The 23,789-nt window shown below is 37.2% G+C and overlaps 2 protein-coding genes across 2 annotated transcripts in view; one reads left to right on the top strand and one right to left on the bottom strand.

Moving 5' to 3' along the window:
* The window catches only part of evla (Enah/Vasp-like a), a 37,754-nt gene extending 23,558 nt beyond the window's left edge, over positions 1 to 14,196 (top strand). The window contains exons 4-14 of the mRNA XM_014987871.2: positions 1,575 to 1,632; positions 3,074 to 3,135; positions 4,493 to 5,362; positions 7,597 to 7,844; positions 9,007 to 9,122; positions 9,208 to 9,235; positions 10,399 to 10,441; positions 11,530 to 11,590; positions 11,672 to 11,729; positions 11,809 to 11,866; positions 12,821 to 14,196. Of these exons, the coding sequence (XP_014843357.1) occupies positions 1,575 to 1,632; positions 3,074 to 3,135; positions 4,493 to 5,362; positions 7,597 to 7,844; positions 9,007 to 9,122; positions 9,208 to 9,235; positions 10,399 to 10,441; positions 11,530 to 11,590; positions 11,672 to 11,729; positions 11,809 to 11,866; positions 12,821 to 12,858 (1,640 nt within the window). The 3' untranslated portion in view covers positions 12,859 to 14,196. The remainder of the gene's footprint in view (positions 1 to 1,574; positions 1,633 to 3,073; positions 3,136 to 4,492; positions 5,363 to 7,596; positions 7,845 to 9,006; positions 9,123 to 9,207; positions 9,236 to 10,398; positions 10,442 to 11,529; positions 11,591 to 11,671; positions 11,730 to 11,808; positions 11,867 to 12,820) is intronic.
* Positions 14,197 to 15,086: 890 nt separating this feature from the next.
* degs2 (delta(4)-desaturase, sphingolipid 2) lies at positions 15,087 to 23,587 on the bottom strand. Its single transcript, XM_014987874.2, has 3 exons — positions 23,438 to 23,587; positions 17,653 to 18,395; positions 15,087 to 16,146 (listed from the first exon to the last, which is right to left on the bottom strand). Exons 1-3 carry the CDS (start codon positions 23,517 to 23,519, stop codon positions 16,003 to 16,005), a joined length of 969 nt encoding a protein of 322 aa, XP_014843360.2. The 5' UTR covers positions 23,520 to 23,587; the 3' UTR covers positions 15,087 to 16,002.
* Between the last annotated feature and the right edge of the window lie 202 nt (positions 23,588 to 23,789).

Raw genomic sequence — 23,789 nt, 5'->3', positions numbered from 1 at the left:
CTGATCGCCACTTCAGAGTCGGCGTGTGCTGACCTGAGCGACTAAAACGTTCAACACCAGCTCTGTTTCTTTTATTTTAATTTGGGTAAATTTTCTTTTATTGTTTCCAGGACCTCTGTTTGTCCCAGTGTTTGTTGGGTTTATTCTCTGCTGTGGTTTGAGGCTGAAATTCCTGCGGTACAGAAACTGCTTAGATAAAGTCACATGGTGCCTGCTGCTGTCTGCCTGTTTTACACCTGATTGTAGTTCTTGAAATCCTTAAAAATACTTTAACTTAAACGAGTTTTGGAAAATGCTTGATTCCTGTATAAAGTCCTTGAAAGTGCTTTATATTCAAACTAATCATTTTTTGTAATAAAGTGCAAACATTTGATTAAAAGCCTAAATTAATTATGTTTGAAACCAGATATTTTCATGCAGACAAAACTATTTTTCCTCACTGTCTAAAGTTAAATCAGACCAAACTTTTCTTGTTTTAGGTCAGTTAGAATTACCACAATTATTTCTATTGTCTTAATACTAGAAAACTTAATTAGAAAATTTTTTTATGGATTATTTTTCTTTGTACTTTGTGCTTAAGCATTTAAAAAACACTATTTACAATTGACACTAGGTATTTTAATACACCAAATAAAATTACACATTTTGTTTCTCATTGACTGAAGTTAAATCAAACTATTTGTTCTTGTTTTAGGTCAGTTAGATTTACCCAAAAAATTATTTCTGCTTTCTAAATGCGAAAACAGACTTTTCTTTTTTTTTTGTAACTTTGTCTTTGTGTTTAATCCTTTTATTTGAGCAGGAATGTCATTTATCTTGACTCAATTTGTTTGGGTTTTTTCAATCTAATGAATGTTTAATATTCTTAATTTCTCAATGAAATTAAGAATTTCATTGACAAGAAATTCACTTTTTCAAGTGATGGGATAATAGACAAATAACTCAAGACTGTAGGCAAGAGTGTCCAGAGTGGACAGAAATGTCCAAAAAGCAAGGAGAGAAATTACATTTTGTACATTTTGTACATTTTGTACATTTTGTATATGTACACATGTACACATGTACATGTACACATGATCTAATCTAAGGATTTATACCAATGTAGTGGTAAGTAACAAACCATAAACATTACTTTTTTTTTGTTTTCTTAAAAGAGTTTTGTTTTTTTATATTTTATACAGTAAACAAAGTTATTGAAATTGGTGGATTCTTTTGTTCAATTAGTGTTTTGTTCTCAGGCCAGTCAGACATTTCAAATATTTTAGTTTATTTACTCCATGCTGTAGAATGCACAATATTTCTATAATACATTATAAATACCACTAACATATGGCATCATATAATTATGAATGACAACTGTGTAGTTTCTATCTATGTTGCTGGAAAAGTTTGAAAACTTACCTTGAAAAGTGCTTGAATTTTACTGCTGGAAAAGTTTACAGATCCTGTTATTGGATATTTTACAACAAGGTTTTTCATCTGGGAAAAATATTTCCAGACAGTCTAAGCCAACTGTATGTTATTTGTTGTTAGTCAGGTTGTTTTTAGTTTAAACATATTTTTCTGTCTTTCAGGTCCTGTAGTTCAGCGCCAAAATGGTCCGTCCTCAGAAGAAAGTGAAGCTCAGAGGAGGTATGATTCAAATTAGGCCATGTAGAAAAACATCAACAATAAATAAAGGGAATAATGCGTCATTTCAATACATTTTTCTTGGCTTATTATTACATTAGAGGAGTGTTTACTTTAAAAAATCAAACTGAAGCATTTTTTCTTTAGTGCCATAGTTCTCACCTTTCCAGACTGTTCTTGAATTTTTTTTCCAAGAACAGACGCTTGTTTTGTGTTGCTTTTTGAGATTTTTTTTTTAACTTACTCCATGTTTTTCCACTCAGGATTTAACGGAGTGGTTTGGTTTAATTTAAATCACCAGTTAACATTTTTCCCATAACAGCTTAAATCTGAGGGGGCCTAAGATGAAACCTTGGGGTACCCGACGATGTAAAGTTACAGTTTGGCAGAAACAAGTCCCTGTCCTTAAATTTAAACTAAAACCAGTCAAATAATGTACCAGAGACTCTCTGGTCTGGTAATATACTGTGGTCGCACTGCAAAAACACAAAATCTTACCAAGTATTTTTGTCCATTTCCTAGTGCAAATATCTTAGTTTAAAAAAAAACAACTTACAAGTACATTCAGCAAGAAATATAAGTTTGTTTTAAGTAAATAGTTCCTTAATTATACTGGCAAATAACCAGTAAAAAGACATTTTTTACTGAGTGAAATAATCTGCCAGTGGAACTGGAACTTTACGTTTTAAGGAAATATTGACTTTAAATAAGCTCCTATAACTTGCTGAAAAGTTACAGGTTACTTTAGTCTCTTTTCAAGTGTACTACAAACTAGACAAATTACTTGGTAAGACTTTGTGTTTTTGTAGTGCATCATCAGCTGTGCAAATCAGAATTATGGAAATAAATTTGCTTCATTATAAACATGCCAATTTAGAAAAAAACTCATGTTTTTCAATAAAAGGTTTTTGGACTAGGATGAGGTGGTTCTTCAGCCGAATCAAAATTACTCTAATTTGCAAATGGAAACACTTTTTTTGCATCACACGGGTCATATAATCAATTACTGGATGTTACTACTGGCGGAAACGATGAAGAAGACGATGACAGGAAGTGGTAGGAGGATCATGGCGTGACATGTTTTAATGACTAATCACATGGACAAACTTATTGACATTGGGATCACTGCAAATGCAACATTGTGTTTTTTCGACATTAGCAGAATATCAATAAAGTTTTATACACCTTTGTAATGGAAACAGATAGTGGAGGTTATAACTGAAGGAATCAAAATGATGAGAAAAAGGGTTTGGGGCTTATTACAGGAAAAAGTTGATTAAGTTGAAATAAAATGCTTGAGGCCTTATCTTTTTCAGGTTTTGTAATCAGCTTGTGAGTCATTGTTTAACCTCGTTTGGCGGCAGACGGTCAAATGAATCATTAAGCTTAATTTACTGAAAGCAAACGCAGCTCTTCAGAGCAGTGACATCCTTGCACTTGATAGGATGATGGAGCAACATCAGATGCAGGCGCACAAAGAGAGGGAGCGGCGGACATCAGGATCAGGTGAGGCTCCGGCAAACGCGCCCACACCCCCCTGTGAAAACAAACACACACACCGAGATCGAACACGTCATATGATCCTCGCTGCACAAACATCCAAACAAAACACTCTTCTAGCGCCCTCCATCTGCCAATAAACGGTTCGGACAAGAGCTAATTAATATTTACCCACCCATGTTTGATTTTCCCTCTAGTAGGTCAGGCTCTCTTTGTGTTTCCAAAGCAAACAGATGACTTCACCTGTAGGGAATACCTGAAATTCCTGGATAAAACAGGTTCCTAGAGTTAATTAGGCTTCCCGCTGTGCTCTGTTGTAGTTTTCTCCCAAAGCCTTTCTGCTTTTTATTTTAATCCATGCATACATATAAATGTTCATGTCTGCTTTTTAGCCACACCTACAGACTTGGGATGTTTTCACACCTGAGAGTCCGATAGACTCGGTTCGATTGGGGACCAAAATTGCAACATTTGTTACATTTTCACCTCAATCAAATAAACAAAACCCATTGAAAAACTGTTCCCCTCCTTGCCTGTGGTGGCGCTGCACCAAGAAGCACTACAGGAAATGACACAAAAATACATGAGCGCAGCTTCCTTATTCACAAAATGTAAACAAAGATGAAGTGGTGTCAGATTTTAGAGCTTCTCGGATTTCTCTTTTGTCTTTGGCAAATGATCATGAGTCAATTCTCCAGCTAGTGCCAGACTGACATGTTTGTTTTGGTTCTATTTACCCAGAATGCCATGCGCTGCAGTCCACTTCCTGCTTTTGGAGCGTTCTCCAGTCCGCTTGGCATTCACTTATGCATTCGAACCGCACCAGAGCTCACTTTAATCGAACCGAAACCCAGTTTTTTTAGGCCAGGCTGTTCGCTTGAATGGTCCACTTCAGGGTTCGATTACACATTCACACCTCCCCAAACGAACCGGACTTCCTATTCTAACTAGAGTTCGATTAAAGCGGACTAAACATGGCTGGTGTGAATGCACCCTTGAACATCCTCCTGTGTCCCTGATGTGGATGGTAAAACCAGTGCTCCCCCTTCCCCCTGCTCTACCGCCATCTTTCTTCCAGCTGCCGTTGGGGGGAAATGCCACATGCTCTCCGATCATGGCTCAGTCATGTTGCATTCTGCTGCTTGTTCTTTTTTACAATATTTTGCTTCTTTCTTATTTGCTGTTTGCTTCTGTTTTTTGACTGCTCCTGATTTTTTCTCATCTTACTTGCTTGACTGTTCAGTTGCTTTTCATTATTCTCACGTTTTTCTCTTTTCTGTTCTCCTTTGTTTGTTGCCCTCCTTCGTCTGCATCTCCTCTCTCTCTCTCTCTCTCTGTCTCTCCCACCTTTTGCCCGCCGCAGTCGTTTCCACCCTCCAGTATAAAGTGTCCACCCCTCCCACCCACCCAGACACTCCTCCCGAGTACAGACAGTTCAGAGCTAGCACACTGCCGCCCTCCTACGTCCGTGTGGCGTCCTCCTCCTCTCCTCCGTCTCAGGAGAAGGAGTTGGGGGCCATTAGGGACAAGGCCCAGCTGTCCTCCCAGCTCTCCACCTCGCTCGCCTCCGCCTTTTCCCCAGTCCAGACAGGAGTGAACACCCAGGGCCGACAGGTCCGTCAGATCCCCTTATCCCCTCCCACGGCGGCCCGCCACCTTCAGCAACAACAGCAGCAGCAGGACATCCTCCTCCCCCCCAAACATGGCACCTGGTCTGCCTCCCACTTGCAGCAGATGTACCCCCAACCCTCCTCGTCCCCTCCGGTAATGATGCCAGTGAAGCAGGGGTTACCCCCGCAGCCAGTCCTCCCAGTAGCTCACCCACTTCCACCAGTCAGCACTAGGATGAAGCCCCCTCCCCTTGAACCTCCCGCCGTTGGGGGCCTCAGTCAGCCGCCACACCCTCACTCCAACGGCCAGCCAGACGATTCCTACTCTCCTCTTTCCCAGCATCTCCCGCTCACACCGCAGTACTGCGAGGCAATCCCCCTCCCTCCTCTGATTGGTCAGTCAGGCCCCAACCATCACCCCCAGAACCAGTTAACCTTCCACTCTCAGCAGCATCTGCACCAACAACACCAGCAGCAGCACCACCAGCAGGCCCAGACCCCCACCACCATCACCTCATCTTCCTCATCCTCCTCGCCCCCCTCTTACACTGCCATGTCAGACGGGGGCTCTCCCAAGAAGACCCCCTCCCCTGTCCCCCAGCCGGCCCCCGCGGCCAGCAGCAGTAAGTATGGAGGAGAGGAGCAGGAAGTGGCTCAGCAGGGAAGTGACAGGAGTTTTCACTCTGCGTGTGTGTGTGTGTTGGATGAACAGGAGTGTGTGTGGATTAGGGATGCAAACAGTTAATCGGCTGATTAATTGTCGATTAACAGTTTATTAGAATAAAATGATTCCCAATCGATTAACTAATAACGTCCTCATAGACCTTCCTTTAGTGTTGTAGTTTGGCCGCCATCCAGCAGAGGGTGCCACTGGTCATCCTTAGAGCAGAGCCAGTTGATGCAGAAACAAAGATGGCGGAGCCATACCAGAACAGGAAAGAGAAACAGACCAAACAGAGTCCAGTTTAAGATGCAAAACGCTCTTTATGCAGTTCTGTTTTAAAATGTAAACAAACTTTCCCCTTAATGCTTCGTCCAGCGTCAACTTCTCTACTGAAAACCACAGACTGGCTACAAAGGCGATGATGTCAGAGAATTAGGCCCACGCTAAGAAAATGAAAATAAAAAATTACGAGAATAATAGTATTACGAACAGAAAATGACTATTCACGCAATACTAGGACTTTATTCTCGTAATATTCCGACTTTATTCTAACGACTTCGATCACGTAGAACTTTATTCTAGCAAAATTATTATTTTATTTTCAAAATATTATGACCTTTTTCTATTGTGAATTTTTAAAAACTGACTTCTGTTCAGCTTTATGAGAGTTTAATGGATCCACACAGAAAAACTGTAACATTATGAAAAAACAAAGCTGATTTTAAGGGCTGCAGTGAGTTAATGCGTGTCGGGTGGCAACGTTTTAACATTGCTTACAGAGCAAGAACAGACAAAACTGCATGGAAATTAAGTGTTTCACATATCTTTTCATATTTTATTTTTCTGTGCAGCAACTTAAGAAATTCCCGTCTTATATATGTTTCTAAGTTCTAAACTCACTCCAAGTTTCTAAGGTCTGAGTGTCTGCAGGCAAACATAGAAGAAATCTGTTGGGAGGAAAAAGCTTTTTATGCTACTTTATCAATTTAAAATTACTGAATTTAATTTCATACTAAGATTTTATAAACATAAACTTTGTAAGTCTGTTATAATAGAATAGGAATAGAAATGTGCTTCATTGTTCTACAAGTGGGAAATTTATGCACAGCAGCAGAAAAGTGACAGGAAATTAAACAAGAAAATTCACAAAAAGGTAGAAATATGCAATGTCTAAAAACAGAATAAATAATAAAACATACTTCACTTTAAGGCAGAATTTTAACAAAAACATTGTTCACTTCAGATAAATGTGTAACTGAGTTGGTTAATTAAAAAATTACAAAATGTTCATGTCTATTAAAACATTAAATAGACATGAATTGTCACTAATTTGCAATTAGTGACAATAAAAACCACAACTGCAGAGATGAACAGAAATCCAATACTCTACGATATTTTACTTATATTTTCTGCTGCAATTTTTTTTTCTTTTTGCAAAGAAAACATATTTTATTGGGAAAGACCATTTTTCTTAATAATTAAGGTAAATTTGTAACTAATAAGATTCATAAATATTTATAAAAGCAAAAATTCCTGTGCTGCAACTTTAAGTTACAAACAGATTTAAAGGACAGAATAAACTCATACTGATGCAGTAGAGTTAATTTGATATATTTTTATTAGAATATAATGTGTAAAAGTTATTATTAAAAAATGTCATTAATATTTATTTAGAGACAAACATTGAATTTGTTAAATTGTCCATGGTTTTCTATGGGGGGCTTCAAAATGTTGGATGAGGGGGAAAAAATCATAAAAATATATCTTTTTTTAATCATTGTTATAAAAAATAATTTGAAATAATTTATTGAATATTATTTACAACACTCACCTTTCTGATTGGCTGACTGTTCTGCTCCTCGAGCTAATATTACACAAAATGGAGACGTTTCTGACTACATAGAGATGGAACCAACCAACCATGCGCTTTTTAAGCCTGCCGCTGTGTTTTGCTTTGTTTTTATTAGTTATCTTTGCAGGGACCGTGTGTAAACACATTGACTTTTACTAAAAGAAGAGATGCTTTACATCAGATTTAGCTTAGCGCTGCCGTCCATCTGTAGTTCCTGGACAGGTCACGTCAATAAAATACACTTTGAAACATTCACAATACGTTAGATGTATCCTACTAAATTTCTTGAGGTAACAGTTGGGAGTCCATCGTTACTAAAGCTGTAACTTTACCCCGTCCAGGTGGCCCCGTCTCTGCAGGTCACCCTGCGATGCTTTCTGTGGCCCCGCCTCCAGCCGCGGCCCCGGCCCCCATGGCCGGGCCGCCGGCCCCGCCGCCGCCGCCGGGCCCGCCGCCCCCCATGGCGGTGCCTCCGCCCATGCCCCCTCCTCTGCCCACCGGTGGGGGCCCTCCTGGGGGCCCGCCTGGGGTCCAGCCTTCAGGACTGGCTGCAGCTCTGGCTGGAGCCAAACTACGGAAAGTGCACAGGGTGAGTGCTCCTGTTTACCAACACATATTTTAACAAACTTTAGTGATTTTATGGTCGACATTTTATCCAGATTTCACTTTTTACGTGTTTTTGTTTTTCCATTTGTTTCTACTGCTTATAAAAACAACCAGCTGTTTTTGGGCAATAAGCTAAAGTTTTTTGGTGTCTAAAAAAATTAGCCTTTTCCAAAACCTCCAGATTGTTAAGTCACATTCGAGAGGTACTGCGCTGTTGCCTAGCAACCCCATAAGCCCAGCCGGTCTCCTAGCAACGAAAGCCGAATTCCTTCTGGTTTTACCTTTGTATGCGCTTCACCATGGCTGCTGGAAAAGACAAACGTTTTGTTTAATTAAAAACTAAATGGTTGTATATAATAGAGGAAAATATATAAATCAATAAAATGAAAGGCAGCATAAAGAAGAAAAAAATGTTTTATCTGCTCCTTTTATATCAAGAATAAAATCGAACAATGGGGATTTACAAAAAAAAAACTAAACAATTCGTATGGGTTATGCTATTTCATAACTAGCAAAAGTTATGACAAACAAAGTTTTACCGTTCTCTTAAATATGTACATTGATCTGGCATTTTTTTGTCGATCAACCACTTGCTGCATTCTTATTGCTTGTGCAGGAGCATCAACTAATGCTTTTCAAAGACATAGAGTTCTATTTTTGCTAAAACAGGCTGAGCTGAACAAACTGACTTAACTGACTAAAATCCCATTTTCTAATGTACATGACATGCATGTAGATGTTATGTACATGCATGTCATGTACATTTTTTGCATGTACATGACATGCAAAAAATGTCATGTACATGTTGTGAATCCATCCTAACTTGTTCAAGGAAGCATATTAAGTCACATTTAATATCAAGTATTGTTCAGTACAACAGGATTTAAAAAAAAAAAATCCAAATTAAGATGGTGTGGGATGACCTTAAACAGGCCATTCATGCTCTAAAACCCTCTAATCTGAGTTTAAGCTGTTCCCCACTGAGAAGAGTGGGCTGAAATTCCTCCACAGAAATGCAAAACATTCATTTCATTTCTAAATCTGCTTAATTAGACCACAGGAGCAACATTTTCCCATGTTCTGGGACATTTTCCCTCCACTAAGTGGCTCTGGTGACCTCCATGTTGTTTGAACATTTCCTCCAGGATGAGAGCAGCCCACCCGGCTCTGGGGGTAAATGTGACTCCAACCGGTCGAGTGGGGGCAGCGGCGGCGGCGGAGAGGGGCTTATGCAGGAGATGAATGCCTTACTAGCTCGCAGGTAAAACAGGAAGTACAGTCTGCTTTTAGAAAACGGTTGTGTTTATTTCTGAAGTTCAAATCGCTCTTCCCTCGTTCTCTTTTAGACGAAAAGCTTCAGAGAAACCCGATGAAGTAAGTTGCACATTTTAACAAAAATCTATAGTTTCTTTATAGTTAAGAGCTCAGATGGTACATGTTACCATGCTCACTCCTCAGGTCGTATGTTTGTCATATTTAGCCATTCAAGTTCCGGTCATTTTACAAAATGGTTGCTGTTTTTGAGCCTTTTAAACCAGTTATTGCCGTAAAATGTTCTCCGTTTTCATAACTTTAACTTTATTTTACAAGTTTTCTACTTGGTCATCCTATTCAGACAACTAAAGTAACCAGTTATATAGTGATATAGTCATGACTTTTATAAGTTTCACAAACTGGAAGTAGCTGAAGACAACGGTCTTCATGGTTAGCGTTAGCTTCCATTCATATTTTTATGTGTGTAGTGATGTAGCGTTAGCTTCTGGTATATTTTTATGTGTTTACCAGTTCACATTAGCAGTTTAGCGCTAGTTTATGGTGATTTTTTATAGCATTATTTTCTGATTAGTTTTTTAATGTGTTTAACAGTTTAGCGTTAGCTTCTGTGTATTTTGTGTAACGGTTTAACATTAATTTCTGGTGGGTTTTTTTTATATATTTTTAGCAGTTTAGTGTTAACTATGATATTTTTAATGTGGTTAGCGACTTGGCATTAGACTCTGAGCGAAACTCAGTTTGGTTAGCCAAAGCTAGCCACATTTTTGGTGCAAACATATTCTCCATGTCGGCCATCTTGAAAAAGCAAACAATATCAAGAAAATACATATGATTTCTACGGTTCAAAATATGCAGGTTATAATTTGACACCAAACATTCACCTAATTGGCAATTTTACTTCAAGGAATAATTTTCAGTGAAAATCATGGTGGCCATTTTGAAAAATAAAAAAATATCAGTAAATATGATTACTATGGGTCCAGTTATGTATGATTTGACAACAAAAGTATTCATTTGTAATAAGTATTGTCAATACCAGTATGACGATCATGGTGGCCATCTTGAAAAACAGTCACCATCTTTAATTTTCCAGTGGCTAAAAGTTGTTTCTGTGCCATGTCAGACTCTTGTTTCTGCATGTGAACAATTTAGATGAAATATTCAATTATTTGGTGAACTAAGAGATCAAAATATCAGAACTGCTGTCATCTTCTTCTTAGAAAAACAATATTTTATTAGAATCACATATTTATTTTTTACAGGATGATTCAGGTGGTCGAGGGCCGGGTCAGCAGAACTCCACAGGTACGGATAACGCTCAGCATCCAGCCTAACTGGGTTATGAATATCCAATGCCTTCTGTATTTTGAGCTCAAGATTACAAAGAAAACATTTTCCAGATGTTGGATTAATTCCTCAGATGATTTAATCTCAAATAAACAAACTGGTGGATTTAACAAGAAACATGATTAGAAAGGTTCTGATTACATCAAATTGGTCATAAAATTAAAAGTAAGTGTCGCTCACGTTAGCTTAGCCAGGCTTGATTAGTGTTTTCTATGAAGCCTGAAGTGGATAATGTGAAATAATAAAAAACGGTAACTGGAACCAGATTAAATGGACTGGTACCATGGTTGGTTGTGTTCTTTCCCAGCATGCACTGGTTTCCTCTGCTTTCATGGCACAGCCAACAAAACCAGAGCCGAGTCGTTCAGAACCGACCTCAGCGGGGAATGCCTTCATCCCTGATTATTATTTACATGCTTTCACCAACTGTGCACTTCTGTGTGAGTTTTCATATACACGCACTGCAAAAACACAAATGTATCCCAAGTATTTCTGATTTATATAGTGCAAATAACTAGCTATCTAAATATCTAGCTTGTTTTGAGTCAATAATTCCTTAATGTTGATGGAAAAGAACTGGTTCCTCTGGCAGATTATTTCACTTACAATGTGGGGAAAATGCCTTGCTACAAGTGAAAATAATCTAGTTATTTTTCATCAATATTAAGGAATTATTTACTTTAAATGATCTCCTATTTCTTGCTAAAAAGTTTTATCATGTTTAAAGTGAACTAAAATATTTACATTAAAATTAACCAAAAACACTTGATAAGATTTTCTGTTTTTGCAGTGCACACACCTGCATACAAACATAAAACTGTTTTTACCCTTAAAGTGTAATATATATGCTTATAATAAATAATTTCTTGAATGTTTAGAACTAATAATAAAGAAGAGAGAATATTAGCTTTGAAATAAAGTTGTTTTTTATGTCCTCACCATATTACTGTTCTCCATGCAGTTTTAAACCTTTTAAAAACAAAGTATATATATTTTACAGTCAGTAATTGTTCCGATGCTAACTTAGTTTTTGCGTATTTCCACAGATGCTCTGAAGAAGCCGTGGGAGCGGTCCAACTCTGCAGAGAAATCCTCGCTGGTGTCCAGGTGAGCAAATTAATCCTGAAAATGAAACCAGCTAACGAGCGGCGGAGAGTAAATTCTGCCTGGTGTCGGTTTGTGTTTCAGAGTGAGACCCATTGGCAGCACCAGTGAAGCGGACACAGAATTCGACAGGATGAAACAGGTGATCCGATCAGAACCAACTGGGTTTACTGGGGGATGTGGAAAATAAGCTCACACGTGGATTTTTTGTTTGTTTGTAGGAAATTTTGGATGAAGTTGTGCGCGAGCTACACAAGGTGAAAGATGAAATCATTACCGGTAAGCAACGCCGTCTTCTGCACAGACCGCGAAAATCTTTACACTGCAAAAACACAAACTCTTACCAAGGATCTACGATTTTAGTCCAATTATCTTACTACACTTGAACTAAGACGAAACTAACTTTAAAGTAACTTTTCAAGACATAGGAGCTTGTTTTAAAAAAAGAAAAAATCCTTAATATTGGTAAAAATAATTTTAAAAAGAACAAGTTACACCAGCAGATTATTTCACTTATGAAAAATGTTTTGCCATAAGTAAAATAATCAGCTCAACTGGTACGTTTTTATCAATATTAAGAAAGTATTTACTTACAGCAAGCTTCTGTATCTTCATGAAAAGTTACTTTAAAGTTAGTTTTGTAAGGCAGTGTGTTAGGGCCATTATAAATAGAAAAAAGGAGTAAATTTTCACCAAGAAAGGTGAAGATTTTTTTATAGGGATATTTTTATAGAAAATTTTAAACTTTTCAAACTGATATTTCCGAATTTATTTAGTGAAAATTTGTGATATTAACTTAAACATTTAAGGGATTTTTTTTTTTTTTTACCATTTTCAGTTTTTAAAACTCAGAAATGTTCATGTTTTTTTGTAGAAAATTTCTGGTACTAATGTCAAATGTGAAGGGTTTTTTCTAGCAAATTTTCAACTTTTCAAACTCAGAAATTAAAATTTGTTTTTTGAAAATTTCAAGAATTAATCTCAAAATTTCTGAGTTTTTTTTTTCTAGGAAATTTCTTAAATAAATCTAAAAATTTCTGCATTTTTGGGTAGTTTTGTCCTATTTCAAGTACACTAGGCTAGTTGCATTAGAAACTAGACTAAAATTACCTGGTAAGACTTTCTGTTTTTGCAGTGTACCGTCTCCAACGCTGCAGCTTGATTTCTCTCTAACTCGTCCAACCTGACAGTCAGAGCAGCTGCTTCAGTTTCTCTCCGCTTGGTTTCTTGCAGCCATCAGACATGAAATCGGCAGAATCAGTACATCCTAATCCCGTCCCGCCAGGCGGACGAAGACGCGGCAGACGGAGGACGGACGCGCAGATGCACAGACACGAGGACCGGGGAATGTTCTCTCAATGTTTCTGTTGCAGAGACGTTGCGGCAACATTTAAGTCTGCTGGACAGCAAAAAGGAAACGGGGAAGACGGAAATGTTGTGATTAATTTAAGGAAAGGAGGAAACTTGGACTAGAAGAGACGTTTGTACTGAGTTCGGTGTTGTGGTCCTCTCTGTGCACCTAGACTCAGTCAGCCCAGTGTTGCAGCTTTTTTGTCTCTGTTGAGTCTTATGAAGAAAATATTTTTGTTTTCTAAGTTTTTACTGTTTTATTATTTAAAACTGGTGATAATGATGATGCTGTCGATGACAATGAGTATTACTTGGTATTAGAGAAGGACAAAGGAATCTTGCACACCATTTCTGTCTGCTTTTATATTTTCTATGGTCCCTTTCGGTTCGTTTTTCTCCCTGAACATTTCATGAGAACAAGCACAAAACGGGCGAAGCTGCAGATGCAGACACGCTCGCCCTTAAACGGCGTATATAAAACAAAAAGTGTTTTTATAACTTTGCTCATACTGCTGTCGTACGTCTAATCTTTTCTCTCCATAGATGAAAATTACCTCTAATCTCAGAACATTTAGAAGTGCAGCCTGCTTACACTGCAAAAACACAAAATCTTACCAAGTATTTTTGTCTAGTTTCTAGTGCAAATATCTTAGTAAGCTTAAAATATAATTAAAATAACTTACAAGTAACTTTTCATGAAGATATAGCAGCTTGTTTTAACTAATGAATTCCTTAATATTGATGAAAAAGTTCTGGTTCCACTGGCAGATAATTTCACTTATAACAAAACATTTTTTCAAATAATCTACCAGTATAAAGTCACTTCTCTTAAAGTGTAATGTATTTGCAGTATAAAAATCCTTGGTAAGGTTGATGTTTTGCAGTGGGCGGCTCCAGTACGGCTGAGGAAACGAAGCAGCCTGATGGTGTAAATGTGCCGTCGTGTTTCTCCTCCTCCGTGTGGAACGGGGTTTTCTCTACTGGTCATCCTTCGCTTTGTGAACCTCCCAGTATGCATGAACCTCCCTCCGTCTATATTTGTTTTCTATTTGGTTCCAAACTTAATTAAAATCTATATAAATGGTGGTACGTTTGTTTCTGCAAAGGTTCCCCGTTTTGCTGTAGATCAGATGTTGACTGTGATGATGTGGGTGAAAACGAAGCGTTTTTATCTGCAGCCGAGTGAAACGGAGGTTTAACGTTTCTGTCCGCGCTCGAATTTAAAAGCTGGAAGTAAATTTATTCCAATTCAAACTAAATCTCAGTCAGTTTGTGTATTTTCAATACACTTTCACACACACACACACATATATATGTAAATAATTACACATAAGTACACTGAAAAAAAATCTATTTCTTCTGTAACTATCAGTACACTTTAAGACAAAACTAATTTACTTTTCAGCAAGAAATTTGTCCTTTATGTTTTTTTTAAGTTCCACTTTCAAAATTTCTTCTTATATTTAACTTAGACATTTTTCCCATGTTGTAAGTGAAAAAACTTTTTTAATCATTATCAAGTAATTATGACTTTAAAAACAGCGATACATCTTGCTGAAAAGTTACTTGTAAATTAGTTTTGCCTTGTTCTCAGTGCAATACATTATTTGCACTAGAAACTAGACTTGGTTAGATTGTTTTTGCAGTGCATTATTACTATATATTTTATTATTTAGCCACAATGAGTGGATTTCAATTATGCACTGCAAAAACACAAAATCATACCAAATGTTTTTGTGTTCCAAATATCTTACATTTGAAATAAAAGTAAGTTACAATGATCTTAAGTAAATAATTCCTTAATATTGATGAAAAAGTTCTTGTTACATTGGAAGATTAAAATGTTTTTAGCTGCTGTATTTTCCTGAAAAGTTTCTTCAAAGTTAGTTTTGTGAACTGAGATATTTTCACTGGAAACAAGACAAAAATACTTTCTAAGGTTTTGTGTTTTTGCAGTGTAGAACTGCAGACCTCGGTTTTAAAAGCTGTAATCAGAATTCAATATAAAAAATCAATAAAAAGATGATCAGAAACGTGAAAACTCGCTCGATATGAGTCAAAGAAACTCGATCCTGAAGAATAAAACCATGAATTAGAAAATAAAAACGAAGCTTCGCTCTGTGAGTGGACAGGAACAGAAACATTAAAATGAGGGACAAAACTTTTATTCCAAAATATCAATTTACTTTTCACGGCATTTCCTGATCTACATTTTTACATGTTGAGATTTCAGATGACAGAAACGAGATTCATCGTTTCACAAATCAGTCAAAAAACAATAACACAGCATCACAAACACATTAATTAATATTAATAAAACAATATCTAGACTCTTGGATAAAAAACAGATGGAATACTTTATGAAAAATAAAAATACAACCACAAAACTGTAATCCTGATGGATTAATGTTTTTTCATGTTTGGTTTTGTGGCTCCAGTCAGATTTTTATGATTTATAGCAAAACAAAGCGTCACTGAAGAAAAGCTCCTCTTACTCAAAGTATCAACGCTGCGTTCCTCTTCAGCTCCGTTCTGCCCAACAGCAATAATCTGCTCCAATGTTGAGGGATCAATAATCTGATCGTTCAGGAGAAACTCTGACAATGTGTGTGACCTTCATCTGAGACACGACGACTATAAACAAATCAACTTTTACAAAACAGCAGGAGTAAAAACGTTTCTCTTTCAGCGACTGCATCAAAAAGTTCAACTACACTGCAAAAACACAAAATACTACCAAGTATTTTGGTAGCTTTTTAGCAGGATGTGAATAATTCCTTAATTCTGATGAATACGTTTCACTGGCAGATTATTTAACTGATGAGACATTTTCTCATCTTATAAGTAAAAGAATCTGCCAGTGGATTCATCAATATTAAGAAATAATTAACTTAAATGTTCTTGCTGAACATTTACTTGTAAGTTAGTTTTATCTTATTTCAAGTGAACTGAGACATTTGCATTAGAAACTGGACTAAAATGTGCTGTAGGATTTTGTGTTTTTGCAGTGTAAGTAGCAGTTTAACAGTTTTATTTAACTTTTCTGTATAAATATCACTAGTAATCTATTCCAGCTTGCTTAGCTTGTACTCCCGTTTGATTCTGGCGTAAGGGCCGATGTTTTCGTCGAACACAAAGTCCCACAGCACCTGGAACCAGGAGGTGTGCTGCGGCAGCGAGTCGTAATACTCCGCTGCGATCTTTTTCACCTGCAAAAACAAGGAGAACAGCTTAGAAAAACATCAAAACTCCAACATTTTAACTGTAGGTGTTAGTTAAAGCTGATGCTTCTGAACATCAGATTAATTTTAGAGAACCTGAGCAAATGAAACAATGTTTTCACATGATGATTTACGTCTTAAAAGGGGGAAAAGTTCACATTTGACCATTTCAAATTCAGGGTTTGTTCACTTTTCCCGCTTTAAAATTCAAGCATTTTCAAGATAAGTTTTCTAACACTTTGGAGATAAAAAATAACATAAACTTAAGACAGTCTCAGTTCATGACTTTATCTTCTCATTTTTTTACTGTTAATAATAATAATAATGCTAAGTTTCCTGGCCTTTAACAAATAGAAATAGTTTTGGTTATTCTAACTGACCTAAAAAAATAAATTTTAGTCTGATTAACTTCAAAATGTAACAAAAATATTTATTTTTAAATATGTAAAATTGTAAATAGAATTTTCCAAATTTAAGCTTTTAATCAAACATTAGATTTATTTTTATTACAAAACTGTGCAGTTTGAAAATCAAATACTTTCAAGGACATTGTACAGAAATCTTCAAGGATTTTAAGGACCTGTAAACCCAGAAGCTGAATCTCTTTCATCCAGTTAAGTTTGATTCTCCAGCAGAACAATGATCCAAAAAATAAGGTTTCAGAATGTCCTAATCAAAGTATCTGAAACACTGAAGTTGATGAGAAATTACCCCAGACGTTATTGTGATAAACAATAATATAGTTTTAACATTTTCAAGTAATATAATTGCAAAGGAATAATAATGCAAGTCAAACCTCTCAAAGACAAATAAAATATAATTTCTGTCCAACATTTAACACTGGAAGAGGAAAACATTTTGAATAAAGTATTGCCCAGTACTTTTTAATTTACTTTTTAGTGCAAATATCTTAGTACACTTGAAATAAGACAAACATAACTTATAAGTAACAAGATATAGAAGCTTATTTTAAGTAAATTATTCCTTAATATTGATGAAAAAGTCTATATTAATCCTGGTTCCACTGGTAGAATATTACACTTGTTTCAAAGTGAAGGGCTGTGCCGTTACCTAGCAACCACAGCCAAGCCCAGCCGGTCGCCTAGCAACCCAGTTCTAGTTCCACTGGCTGATTATTTCACTTATAACACAAGGGAAATGTGTTGTTGTAAGTGGATTTAGTACTGTTCATATTGAGGAGTTATTTACTTAAAACAGGCTCCTGTATCTTACTTAAAAGTTACTGTAGGTCAGTTTTAATTATTTGAAGTGTACTGAGATATTTGCACCAAAATCTAGACCAAAAATACTTGGTGAGATTTTGTGTTTTTGCAGTGTAGAAGTTGCAGAGAAAAGTTAAGACAATATTTGCGACTCATAAAACGTCACATTGTGCTCCCTCGCTACAAGTCAGTTAATATCTGCGTTGGAAAATATGAGTGGAGTCCAAAGTTCAGCTGCTGTGGTATTAAGGATGATTAGCCAAAGACTCACCTGAGGTAGTTTACTGCCAGGTATGCTGGGGAAGTCATGGTGCTCCATGTGGTATCCAACATTGAAGGTGAGGAAGTTCAGCGGCCCGTAGTACGAATACGTCTCATGTCCCTTCAGAAACATGTAATGCTCCGCTATGAAGTGTCCAGAGAACGGATGGATCCCCAGGCACAAAATGGATCCAGCAATGAGGTAAACAATCGGCTTTAGCCCCCAGAAGTAGAAGATGATGGCGTCTACTAGGAGCTGCACCACCGTGTTCTGGATCTCCATCGGACCCACCGGTTTGGGGTTGACCACCAGCGGCCTCAAGGCGTAGAAAAACGGCTGCAGAAAGAGCCAGAGGACCTTCCTAGCCGGCGTGCAGAAGAACCATCCCTCCCAGTCTGTTGGGATGTCCACATCCAGCTGGTCGCCGCCCAGGTACCGGTGGTGGTCGATGTGGTACTTCTTGAAGGAGGCGGAGTAGGGAAGCCCGATGGGCAGGTTGGCCCACATGGCGAACCAGCGGTTCCACTTCGCAAGCTTGTTCCCGAAAGCCACGTTGTGAGAAATGTCATGAATGGCCAGAGTCAGCGAGTGGTTGATGCAGCCGCCGAAGCCGTAGGCCCAGAAGAAGACCCACTTCCAGGAGAGGTCGTGGACCAGGTAGCAGGCGACGAGTTGGATCAGAACCAAGCCGGACACAACCCACTTCAGCTGGGGGTCCGGACCCATCAGGGTCTTGATTTCTGGATATTTGGCTGAGAAGAGAAACACAGAAAGGAAGAGTAAGGACTACCGCTCAAATGATTAATCGAATTAATCATGATTAATCAATTGTTCAAATAAGCTTTAACTGAACATTAATTAATGGATTATAATCGTTGAAAACTCAAAAAAAAGGCAATTTGTTTGAAAGAACAACATATTGAGAGCAGTAATTAAGTTAAAACTTTACAGAAATATATACATTTCTCATTTAATGTTAAATAAAAATCTTTTTCTGTAAATATGTTCTATCCAAAACTGAAGCGTATAAGTAGCTTCATTTGTTTCAAATTATCTGTTGTTCAGCACCTCTTGATGTCTAAATATTAATGAGTTAATCAATTTAGCTGATGAAATAATTGATTCCATCATGATTAATCCGATCCATCGCAATTAATCAATTTTTGAAATAATTGTCAACTAATTTAGTAATTGATTAATCATTAACTGGAGGACATAGACCCAAAGCAAGGCGATTTGCTGAAACAACAACATATTCAGAGCAATAATTAAGCCAAAGCTGTACAAAAATATGTACAATATGTACAAAACTCAAGTGGCATAGTTTTAGCTTCACTCGGTTCAAATTATGTGAAAATATCTCACTGATAAACAGCTGAAATAGTGATGTGGATAAGCATTTACAGAAAAACAGAAGAAATCCAAAAGGTATAAATTCCTGATGCAAAGAAAATAATTTGTTGGTCATCGCTGCAGCTCTGGGATTAATTAAGTCAATTTCAAAAGCAGCCCATATTGCAAGGTGCCCAGCCTTCTCCTGGGAAAATCCTGCTGACAAAACTCTGCTTAATTGGCAGAGGTGTTGTTTTGCTGAAGGACATAACATAGTTAAACTGTAGCCGTTAGGAAAATCCACTGACAAAAGGAATAAATGGGATTGCTTCATGGAATATAATCCGCTCGTTGGGGCAAACAAGTTTGGATCTGTTGTACTGACTGACCACACCCTGACGGAACTACAACAACAGTCAGAAGTGTGGCGCAGTGGAGTCAGGGAAAGCCTTCACATGACGGGGGCCGCCATGCAAATTAAGGCTCCTGATTTGTTTATCGTTTCCCAGTTTGACGACTCTAAGCAGGTTAAACTGGTAAATAAAGGGTTTGTTTTCAATTCTTTCTCTACATTCTCCTACTGCTGTGGACCAAACCCTCTGTTTTCAGTTAATATTAAATACATAAAAGGTAGGGCTGAAACGATTAATCGTGATTAATTGGATAAATCATGATTAATCGATTACTGAAATAGTAGTCAATGAATTTAGTAATCGATTAAGCAGAATGTACTGAATCAAAAAAGGCCATTTGCTGAAAGAACACAGTAAAAATGCCAGTGTTGAATTAACACCCAAAAGTGTCTACATGTGTCCAAGACAGCTGGTGTTAAATTCAACAATACAGAGTGTCACATTAACATTACAACGGTGCTGGTGTTAAAATATATTAAAAGTAACACCAGTGTAGTGTTGATCATAAAACATAATATGGTGTTAAAAAAGTAAATAATTGACCCACAAGGTGCCAATATCAATCAAATCCAGTGGAAAATATTCAAAGCAATACACAGAAATGGAAAGTTTAACTTTTCTTAAACCCATTTCAGTATTATAGACCAATGTTAATTTAGCAAAAAAATGGGTGTCAATCTTTTAACACTTTCAAAAGTGTTACTTTAACACTTGCTGACTTGGACACAGACACTTTTGGGTGTTAATTCAACACTGGCATTTTTACTGTGAGCAACACATTCAGAGCAATAATTATGCAAAAATCATACAGAAAATATAAACAGTTAAGATGAATTTAAGAAAAAGTTTGTAAATATGTTTTACTCAAAACTCGAGTGGGATAGTTTTAGCTTCCCTTGGTTCAAATTATTAGAAAGAAATCTATTTAGCACCTTTTGTTGTGTTGTATTTATTAGTCACTCTATTGATTTTAAGTCAAGCAGAAAGGATTGAGCGTTTCATATTTTGATGTTTTTAGCTGCAGATGCGTCCTTTGCTATAAATGATCAAGCAGACGCTATATTGTTAAATTTTTAACTAAAACATGTTTATTTTCTTATTCAAAAACGAAATAAATTTGTTTTAATGTAGTTCTAATATTGTATAAAAAGCTTTAAATGAAAAATCTGCAGACTGTGCCATTTTTTTAAGAATCTGATTAATCAGTTAATCGTCAAAATAATCGACAGATTAAGTAATCCTTAGTTGGAGTCCAAGTAAAAACTCCCGGATGATTCATAGAAAACGATAAATGAACACAATCTGTTGCATGACGGGAGTTTTTATCAGACATGTGACATTTAGATTCAGTTTAGAGTCATTTTTAAAAGTGTTGACATCAGCGAGGAATAAAGATAAATGAATAACCAGCCGCCATAAAAGGCTGTTTAAACGGCCTAATGGCTTTGCGCGCACACACACACACACACCACACACACACACACATACACATACACACACACACACACACACACACACACACACGCACACACACACACACACAGTGAGGTTATTATCGGATTTCTACTTCACCATATCAGAGAAAAATAATGTACTTTAATATTTAAGATGATTCTTTAAAGCTTCAAGCTTTAAACTGGAAAACTGTGAAAAGCGTCATTTTCTGACGACATTTAGTAAACAGAGTGACAGTAACTTATTTTGTGACCTCATTGGATAGTCAGATGTCCTTTGAGCGAGCATGAAGATAAAAAGGTTTCCGTGTGAGTTGAGATAAATGGGAGCTCTGTTCATGTGCGGCACATTATCTTCCACGCAAAAGGAAGAATGAGAAAACTCCTCGCCACACGCGGTTGGGGATTAGATGTCATAATTACAACTAAACATCTTTAATAATTCATGGCAAAGAGACAAGTAAACACCTTGGAGGTGCTAATTTCACAGCAGAGCGACCAAGCAACAGCTGAACAAAACCAGGATCAAATATACGTCAACAGGTTGTTAACCTGCGCTTTTAATTATTGATACGCGAATCAAACGCGGCGCTAAATATCATATTTTAGATCCGTTTGTAAAGATAAATAAATGGCGTCTAAATCGTGTAGGAATAGGAGTGTAAGGATTTACTCCCTCCACTCCCACTAAAAGCCTCACGCTGCGTCATCATGAGACGATAATGTGCCAAGAAGCCCCGGGCGCCGCAACCCGCACGCAGCATCAGCAAAGGGCAGAAAATTTACAAGACAGAAAAAAAAAACCCCTGAAAAACAAAAAGTGCCAAAGCCTGAATTACACCATTCCTTTCATTACTGAGTAGCAACACTTCCAACTTTCAGTTGGAGAGGAAAGTGAGCAGAGGCTGAATTTAAAACATGAACAGCTGGAAATGCTGCAGCAAGAGAAAACCAGGAGACGGTTTAACTTAAAGTTGTTCATTTAAGAGAATTTAGTACTTTATGTAGTACAGACACGTTATATGAGCTCACTGGGGAGGTTTTCAATGCACAAACAGCTGCTAAATATAAAAAATGTCAACTAAAATCAATTATTCCACCTTATATTGGCGCCCCCTCGAGCGCGGCACCCATATAATGCATACCCACTTTTTGCTCCAGATTAAACATTTGCAGCTTCATGTGAAACTAAAGACAATTCTGTAAACACATGAGTCTACGGAGCATAAACTGGCTATTTCTACAGCATTAATACATTTTATTAGTTCTTGTGATTGTTCCTGAATTCTGATAGCTACAAAGGTTTTGTGTGCTTGTGTTTCTATTTGTACACAATAATTTAACATATTACAGGCTCTCAATGCACAAACAGCCAATTAGACATAATTACTCCGCCATATTTTGGCGCCCCTACTAGCATGGCGCCCCTATGCATCACATATAATGGAGACAGACTTTTTGCACGGAGCTGTTAAATTTAAAAAATGGCAACTAAAAATAATTATTCCATCATATTTTGGCGCCCCCTCTAGCACAGCGCCCTCTTAATGCACCATATTCAACATCTGAATTAGCATTTCATGTGAACAACAGAAAAAACCCGTTTAAATAGTGAAGCACATGAGCCAGCAGAGAATAAACTGGTTATTCTACTGCAGTAATAAATCTTATGAGTTCTTGTGATTGTTCCTGAATTCTCATTTTACTGATAGTTATAAAGTTTTTCTTTGTATCTCTAACCACAGGCCAAGCCTACAAATAAGCCTTCAGTTGTAGATGGTGTATGGAGTGGAGAGTCTTTTTGTTTACCGTTTTTTCTTCTTCAATTAAATATTTAAATATTATAATATTTAAATATTATAGGTTCTCCACCAGGGATTTCAACATGCAAAAAGCTATTAAACACAGAAAATGCCGACTAGAAATAATTATTCTGCCATATTGTGGCGCCCCTGTGGCATATTATATTTATTTTTTGCGGCGGATCAAAAATGTGGAGCAGCATCTCATGTGAAATTGTTTCTCAGAAACCTTTAAAAGGTGAAGCTACAGAGCATAAACTGGTCGTTTCTACTTTTTTTTATTATGATTAATACATTTCATTAGTTCCTGAATTCTTATTTTACTGCTAGCTGTAAACTTTGTGTGTGTTTGTATTTGTACATCTAACCGCAGACCAAGCCTACAAATAAGCCTTGTGCCATAAAGGGCTTATAGGCTGGGGAGTTTTTACCCTTTATTTTATTTTATTTTTGTTCCAAATTGAATATTTAAGAGCAGGAAAGTTACTTTTATAAAGAAAGCACAACAATTTTACTCAATTTCGTAAATAAATACATAAAACACTAACTACAAGGTAAAACTAATCAAATTCAAAGTAATTCAAACACATTTAAATCATTTTTTTTACTCAAAATATTTAATCTGTGTGGTTACATCATTTTTACGCATCCGTTGAGGGTAACTGGTCCGTTAAGCAACAGCTAGTAAACAGGTTTAACCGGATGTGTTTTTATAAGCAGGGTAAACTTTAATACAATATGAACCCAGGAGTCAGCTAAGGAATGAAAATGAGTGAAAAGTTTGTGATCTCACCCAGGATTTCCTTCCTGCGGGCGGTGTGCGGCTGGTCGGTGTAGACCCACTCAAAGTCGTCTCTGCCACCTGTCTTCCCCATGGCTCTGGTCGCTCTCCTCTCCCGGTGTGAGGAATCTGGCGTTGCTGAGTTCAGTGTGTCATCAAAACTCTGCCAGTATCGGGGCACACCCACAAGAGCAGGTTGCGAAGGGCTCCGCCTCATTAGGACGCCGGCGCGACGGGAGGAGGTGGCACACTTGTAAAGAGTAAATAGAAGCTCATTTCTGATGTTTATTATCAATACATTTTACTGCGAGTTAAAAAGTTTTGTGTTTGTTTTTGTACATCTAACCAACGGTCAAAATCTATA

The sequence above is a fragment of the Poecilia mexicana genome, unplaced genomic scaffold (assembly GCF_051168715.1).
Source record: "Poecilia mexicana isolate PSO_F unplaced genomic scaffold, ASM5116871v1 scaffold_22, whole genome shotgun sequence".
Taxonomy (NCBI): domain Eukaryota; kingdom Metazoa; phylum Chordata; class Actinopteri; order Cyprinodontiformes; family Poeciliidae; genus Poecilia; species Poecilia mexicana.
The sequence above is the reverse complement of the archived record's forward strand: the minus strand, read 5'-3'. Positions and strand labels throughout refer to the sequence as shown.

Excerpts from the sequence above, each read along its gene's own strand:
- degs2 (XM_014987874.2), bottom strand. The coding sequence starts at position 23,519 with ATGGGGAAGACAGGTGGCAGAGACGACTTTGAGTGGGTCTACACCGAC. Across the intron at positions 18,396-23,437 it reads CCGCAGGAAGGAAATCCTGG|CCAAATATCCAGAAATCAAG; the intron begins GTGAGATCACAA and ends TTCTCTTCTCAG. Across the intron at positions 16,147-17,652 it reads CTGGCAGTAAACTACCTCAG|GTGAAAAAGATCGCAGCGGA; the intron begins GTGAGTCTTTGG and ends TTGTTTTTGCAG.